General features: G+C 41.3%; 2 protein-coding genes across 2 annotated transcripts in view; both read left to right on the top strand.

Moving 5' to 3' along the window:
* Nucleotides 1–7550, top strand: part of ajm1 (apical junction component 1 homolog) — a 142316-nt gene that overhangs the window by 67218 nt on the left and 67548 nt on the right. The window lies entirely within an intron of this gene.
* LOC132992422 (LIM homeobox transcription factor 1-beta.1-like) overlaps nucleotides 4967–7550 on the top strand; it is a 28476-nt gene continuing 25892 nt past the window's right edge. The window contains exon 1 of the mRNA XM_061061681.1: nucleotides 4967–5436. Within this exon, the coding sequence (XP_060917664.1) occupies nucleotides 5370–5436 (67 nt within the window). The 5' untranslated portion in view covers nucleotides 4967–5369. The remainder of the gene's footprint in view (nucleotides 5437–7550) is intronic.

Genomic DNA, 7550 nt, shown 5'->3' with positions numbered 1-7550 from the left:
AGATTCTGGTCCTGAATGATCTGGATTTGTTTGGACCAGAGAAGGTAGACGGTTTTAAGGCACCCCCCCCCCCCACGGCCTGTTTTGGACGCCCCTCAGTTTGTCAGATATGAGAGCAGTTATCAGGTCAAACCAACAGGTGTTGCAGTGATGGAAGCGGGCAAGAGAAGTGGTTCAGATAGAAGTGATTGTACCCGACCTAAAAAGCCTCTGCATGTTTCTAATAAGCTCCACGAGCAGAAACGTGCTCAAACTAGGATCAATATTGGAGATGCTTTTGAAAAATGGAGAGGTTAGAACACAGAAAGGTTTACAGGCCGATGCAGAGCTGGATAAACACTGAAGCTTCAGTGTCCACCACATGGTGACCTGTGTGAGCATGGACTCTAGAGAGGAGGGGGCGGGGGGGAGACAGCTCTCTACAATAGAATCTGGACTGTAGACTGTTTTAAACACTAGGGGTCAGAGTTACATACTGGTCCTTTAAATAAATCTCAGGATTTACCATAGACGGTGTATACAAATGGACAGCATACCTTAGCTGTCTTCTGTAGAACAAGATGAAGCTAAGATATCCTCTGATAGTCGCTGACATATTGCATATTGTTAATTGTGGCAAGATTTAGTGTTTAGACCATAAAACATGTTTTAGTTTTTGTCAATTTTGGGTCGTTTCTTCACTTTATAGTCGACGCCAACTCAAAACCTTTGAGTCCAGTTTCAGTCAATAAAAACGTTGATCATTTTAGCCAAACTGTTTTCTGACTGAGCTGCTGGCACAGGACGCAGGTGAGGTTGTCGTCCCCAGTTTGCATACTGGTGTTCTGGTTGCTGCTGTGGTCTCCATGAATGATTCCTTCAGTATACAGGAGACCTCAGGCTGACGCCCAGAGAGTCCAACATGTCTGCAGCCCTTTACGGGATCCCTACAGAGACGCACCTTTAGATAAGGTAAGGTTCTTTCTTATTTTGAAATGTTCAAAGGACTTTTTGATCCAGTAGATGGCGCCTTTGAAACCCAAACAAACTGTGCCACACCTCCTTCATACTGAAGCCTCCGCTCTCCTCCAGAGACACACCTCCAAACCCCCCTCCACTCCACTCCACTCGCACGGAGTGGCGTTTAGTGCAAGCGGGGGATAAATTGTCCTTGACTTGAGCTGTATTGTTGTGTTAGCATGCTAATGTTAGCGTTTTAGTTAGCTCGAAGCCTCACATTGCATGCAAATGTAATGTTTCTCCATGTCATTACTGTGACTAGAATGAAAACACCCCTTTCTTTAAAAAAAATTAATAACTTCAATTAATTTGTAGTTTGATTTTTATCCCCCGGTTACGACCGCAACCTTCCCGGTGTTACAGTGAGTGACACGCCCCCTGTACACAAGATGATTTTTCAGAGATATTTATTGTCTCGGTCTCATCCTGCCTTGGTCTTAGTCTTGTCTCCGTCTCGATCCCTAACTGTGTTGGTCTTGTCTCAGTCTGGGAGCACTCTGGTCTCGGTAAGTTTGGTCTTGACTACAACACTAGAGGACACTCTTTGATCCATCGACGTTTATGTTGCAGCCTGTTTCACCGCTGCAGGATGATTTAGTCAATTGGAGACATTTAAAACTTTTTGCACCTTCTTAGACCCAAAAACATGCAGCGACAGGAAGCAAAAAAAATCCCAGAATTCTCCTTTAATAAATGTGCAGAGAAAGAAAACTGTTCCAACGATGACTGATTCTTCAGAAAACTGTAAATAATGTGACACTTGTTTAAGTCTGAAGGACTCACAGACCACCAGCATCGATATAAAACACAAAGAACACACACATTTACAGCAGTCTGCTGCAAAACAACTTCCCAGAATGCTTTGTGCTGGTGTCACCGCAGCCTCTTTAAGACTTGTACCTAATTTTCCACGACTTTTAAACGTCTCAGATCCGTCAAACGGACAGAATCATAAAACGTGTTTATTGGTCGACGGCTGCTGCTGCTTTCCTCGCACACTGTTCCCCAGTCAGAGTCTGGGGGGGGGGGGGGGGGGGGCGTGTCATCAAAGGTTTCACAGCGGGAGAAGATCAAACCTCTTCGTCTTCAGATCTGTGTTATAAATCGGCTGCCTGTTCGTCAGCAGAGCGTTCATTAGGCTGCTCAAGTTGTCCTCGTTAACCACAACGCTTTTATCCAAAGCGACGAACAACACGAGAGAGGAGTAGACAACGACAGGAACAAACAGCTTTAAGTCTGATTGGACACACAGGTGCTGACAGGAAGTGACCAGAGACAGAGCACAGGTGCTGACAGGAAGTGACCAGAGACAGAGAACAGGTGCTGACAGGAAGTGACCAGAGACAGAGAACAGGTGCTGACAGGAAGTGACGAGAGGCAGAGCACTTTTCAGAATTATAATTAAACGTATCGTCATCAACAACATCAACAGATGTTCTTGAGAGTTCTGATCAGCATCAAAACTGATTGTTGGGTACCTGAGAATTCAGAGCACACTTTCTTTATCCCAAAAAACATTTGACATTGGTCTGAAGAAACATCCTCGGATGCACTGGGACTCATCATCAGTGATGTATCCTGAGTTCACCGGGTCTCACCCCATCAGACACTCTAATTAAGGTTAGTCATGCCCTGACTCGTGTCCCAGCAGCTTTGGCCCACGGGTCGGACCTCTTCATCCAAAGCCCCCCTAGAGACCCTCTGTGCAGCCTCAATGGTGGTCTTGAACGCTCTCCTTTTGGCAGCTCCTGTGATGCCAAGCAGTACAAAGACATTGCACAACATGCGGACTGCAAAGCCTCTGCATCCGACCTCGACGGGCTTGAAAGATGTATGATTGATGCAGGTGTTAAATCACAAGCTTTTAGGTCGAGCAGGTAGAGGAACATTCCCCTGATTATACTCTTTCCATATAAATAATTATACCCATGAATAAATAAATATAACTGTTTAAACTCATGCTGAACATCCTCCTCTCAGCAGCTCTGTGATCCGTCCCTCTGTGTCTCTGGCTACATTTGACCACAAGGGGGCAGTATCACACCGTACTGCTCTGAACAGCTTTCTGGAGGTTTATTTTTAATGCACATATAAATAAATAGATTTTCAACATTACCATGATAAACACATTGTGCTGTCACACCTTTATGACTCCTGTCATTCGCAGGTTTCTGTGATTTATTAAAGTTTAATGACATCTTTAATGTTTTTCAGCTTCGAGTACAAAAACGACTGAAGTCATGAAAACATAAATCTGTGCTTCTAAGTCCTGTGATGTTATGTTTTTTAAGTTTAAACAGATTGCAGTTTCACAATAAACTTTAAAAGAAACCGTTTAGAAACTTAAATATTTATTCAGTCTAATGTTCCTAATCTGCAGATTTTTATGTTTTCTGTTACAACTGTTTTGACAAAATAATACACGTTTCATGGCAGCCACATAGATATATTTAATCTATGTCAATATGAGATTAGGGAATTATTTTTTTGTTGTCTTTTTACTTTAACTTTTTATTTCTTTAAATAAATCGTCTTTTTGTGGGTTTTATAATAATTTCTTCTGATCAAGAACACCCCCTGTCCTCCCTTTGTTACCCAGATAAAATCCTCCATGTGTTATAATTTTATATTAAATTGCAGATTAAGCTCATAGACGTCCTCGTGAGCTGCCGCCCCGCGCGCGCTACTCTCCGTCTTTAATTTCCCGTTAATACGTTCATAAACGCTCCTCACGCGCTCATGGACGATTTCTATCTGTGTCCGTCTCGTGATGAATATTGTGTTTTTTCTTTTTATTGATTTCCACTGATCGATGTGACAGCTCTATAACAACCTGACGGAAACAATTTCCGGTTTATTGTATTTTTCATATCAGCACGAGGCCTTTATATCTTATCTGAGTTTATTTAAGATTTGAATATGCTAATTATAGATCCGGCTGCACGTGCGCAGATTGCATCATTTAGACGTATTCAAATACAGAATCTTCTTTTAAATTCTGCAGCACCATCAGAGTCCTTCTGAACATGCTGATCATGTTTCTCTACAAATCTTATTTTTATTCTGTAGACTAAATATTTTCTGACCTTTGCAATATTTACATTTCAGCCTGTGAGACATATTTATTTATACTCTTTACTTTAAGCTTCTTTCTCACTGTGCTGTATAAAATAAACCTGCTGTTAATATTTCTACATCCTCCCTCTTCTACTGGCAGGGACGGCATCAGGATTTTTTTCCTCCTGCTGAGGGGGAGTTTGACTGATATGTTGGGGTGCTATGAATAGAGTTCATATTTACTTTTAATTTATCTTTTTTAAATTAAAGCAGACACACATGAGTGGGCTCAATCGGGGCGATAGCACCTGCCAGCCCCTATTGGCATCGTGCTTGCCTTCTTGTTTTTTGGGGGGTTTTTTAAGATTTATTTTTGTGCTTTTATTGGCGAGATAGGACAGTGAATAGAGTCGGAAATCAGGGAGATAGAGAGAGAGGAGTGACATGCAGGAAAGGGGCTAACAGGTTGGATTTGAACCCGGGCCGCCCGTCTGGAGGACCACAGCCTCCGCACACCAACCAATGCCCCACTAGCGTTCCTTGTTGTTGTTTGCTGTTGATGGATGCCCGAATGTTTGTGCACTTTAAGGTGAAACTTTTCAAATGTCGTTGTTTAATATAATATCTGCAAACTACTCGCACACATGGTTAATTATTTTCATAGTGTACAAATGTTTGTTTACACGCTGTGAACGCCATAAAAAGTTGTATCATTTTTTTTTTTTTTAAACACTAGATTATTTAAAAGACAAATTTAACAAAACAAAGAAATTTTAAAATTCATAAAACATTCAAATGTTCACCCCCTCCTGAGTCCTGAATACAGACCACCTTATAGCCTGCCCACCTTAAAGGGGGCAGGCTGGAGCCGGCCCTGGTGTTCGGGGTTTCAGGGTCTGTATGTGTTTATTCTGAGACTTTATTTCCCATGATGCTTTGTGTCTGTGTGTTTGTGGGGTTTTGATTTTCAGTTGTTAAGATGAGGACTGTGTGGAGGCGGATCCATCGAGCACCAATAACAGAGAAAGTGCTCCGCTAAGGGGGGTGAGGACTAAAGGAGGGGGCTGTTCTCCTCTCTGAGTCTCAGTCCCTCAGCTCAGGATGCCACAGAGTCTTCAGGACCTCAGGATCCGGATCGTCCTCTTGTTCTGGATTTACTCCCGCTGAAGGTTTTCTCCTCTCACACACTTTTTCTCTGTTTGTGGATTTTTTTTGTGTGTGTGACATTTTACTTCGTCAGAGGAGCACGAGGAGAGTTGCGTGGAGACAGGCGCGTGGAGAGTGGCGCGTGTCCCTCTGTGAGCGCGTTAAAGATGCTGAACGACATAAAGGTGGAGGACCGACTGAGGACGGAGGAGAGCTGTCTGCACCAGAGGAGAGGTGAGGGGGAAACACACAAAGATTTGTGCTCATTTTTTATTGTGAATGAAGTCTCCTTGATTTGATTCAGCTTTAATTACGGACCTGTCATTCATCTTTTTGTTGGAGAAATTACGCACAGCTCAAAGTGAAAAGGTCAATATTCATCAAAATAATCACAGAAATGTCTGCTCTTTTACTTTTAGTTTGTTTCCCTCTCTTCTTCGTGTGATATTACCTGCTCTCTTCATTTGTTTTCTGTTGATGTCACCACAGTGAATAAATAGCTAAAGCTGCGTCTGTCAAAGCTCACCACATTAAAACACAGAGATAGAGAAAAGAGAGAGAGAGAGAGAGGACACATTAAACGGTGTAATAGTCCAACATGGTTCGTTTAATTTATTCAAAATTTCAGAGAAATCTCAACACGAGCGCGTGAGGGGGGCACTTTGGATCACAGCTTTAATTGCGGGACGAGTCCCCAAAATTATAGCCTACATTCCCCGAGATGGTGAGGGACGATAGAATATAATCCAGGGAAAGAGAAGGAGGAATTACATTTATTAAAAATGTATTAACAAACTTAATAAAACGCATCAACTCAAAACAAGCTTCTTCCACAAAACACGAAGAGAAGAGAGCTACTCTGAAATAAAAGTCATAAACTCACAATAAAAATACAACTACAGAGAGAAGAGTCAGGCCTCGATCAAGAGCGCGCGCGCGCACACACACACACACACACACACACACACACACACACGCACACACAGCCGAATGTCCAACCTGGAGTCCTGCTGCCTCCTCTCTCTCTGTAGGTCTGCACTGAGGAGCAGCACCTGGAGGGCACACATGAGAGAGAAAGAGAGAGAGAGAGAAAACACAAAAACGGTAACACCCCTGATACATATTCGTTTATAAGTTCCTCTTATCTTTGTGGTTTCTCACTCAAATGAGTCATTAAAAAAGCTCTCAGACTGAGACGATCCCTGCAGCGAACACTGAACTTACTGGCACACATGCAGGCCTGCAAACAAGTCTCCTCTCTGCAGCCTGAAACCACAACACACAAACACACACACACACACACACACACACACACACACACACACACACACACACACGCGCGCGTCAAATCTTTAAAAATGAAGCGGAGGTTTTGATTATTTGATTTATTTTCGATGTTTTAGAGATAAGATAAAACTGACTTTAATGGGAGATTTTAGCCTCGGGTTAAGGTGCAGAGAAAAACACATCTCAGTGCAGCCTACAATAAAACCACCATAACACAGGAGAGGACGAGCTTAACAATAAAATACATAATCGAGTCATGTAAGCTTTAAAACAGAATAAATAAACAGGAATGAAAATAATAATAATTATAAAGCCACATTTTGGCTCCAATATGTGTTTACTCTCCTGCTGCTTTTCTTGGTCAGAGGGAAACAAACGCATTTGTGTTAACTCAATAAGATTTATTTAATTTAATTAACTTGATTAAAACACAATCAGTGAATGTATTCCTCTCAGCCTGAAGCAGTGATTCTGTGTTAGCGCGTTTGAAATGTGAACCTGAGCCTGAACTACTTATTTCAGCTAAAAGCGTAAAAAATAAATATAAAATATTAAAATTCAATAATTTGTCTGTTTAAAAATACTACTTTAATTATGTGAGCTGTTTTTTTTCTTATTTGTATTGCTGCTTCTTTCTGTCGACACACTCCGAGGTTTTTCTATGGATTATATTTTTTAACCGAAATTATAAAATAAAAATTAATTCAAAAAACTCTTTCTATTTTTTGTATTTAATACCAGGAGAGGGAGAATAAGGACAAATTAATAATAATAATTATAATCTGTATTTTCCCAACAAAGAATGAAGGATTACAGTTTCCTCTGACTCAATAAAAACATGTCCGTTATTTATTTTTAAACCGGAAGTTCTCAGTTAAATTAATCTGCTGAAAGAGTCACGAGGAGGGGGTCCGTACCCCACTCAAGCAGAAACTAATGTTTATTTTCTTGTGCTTTTTGGACAATTTATTCTTTAACATGCGGAATAAATAATAAATGATACAGAATAAATAATATAAATAAACCGGAACACAGAGATGGTGTTTGAGCTCGTGCATATC

The sequence above is a fragment of the Labrus mixtus genome, chromosome 17 (genome assembly GCF_963584025.1).
Source record: "Labrus mixtus chromosome 17, fLabMix1.1, whole genome shotgun sequence".
NCBI classification, from domain to species: Eukaryota; Metazoa; Chordata; class Actinopteri; order Labriformes; family Labridae; genus Labrus; species Labrus mixtus.
Note: the sequence above shows the minus strand (reverse complement) of the source record. Positions and strands in the feature narration are given on the sequence as shown.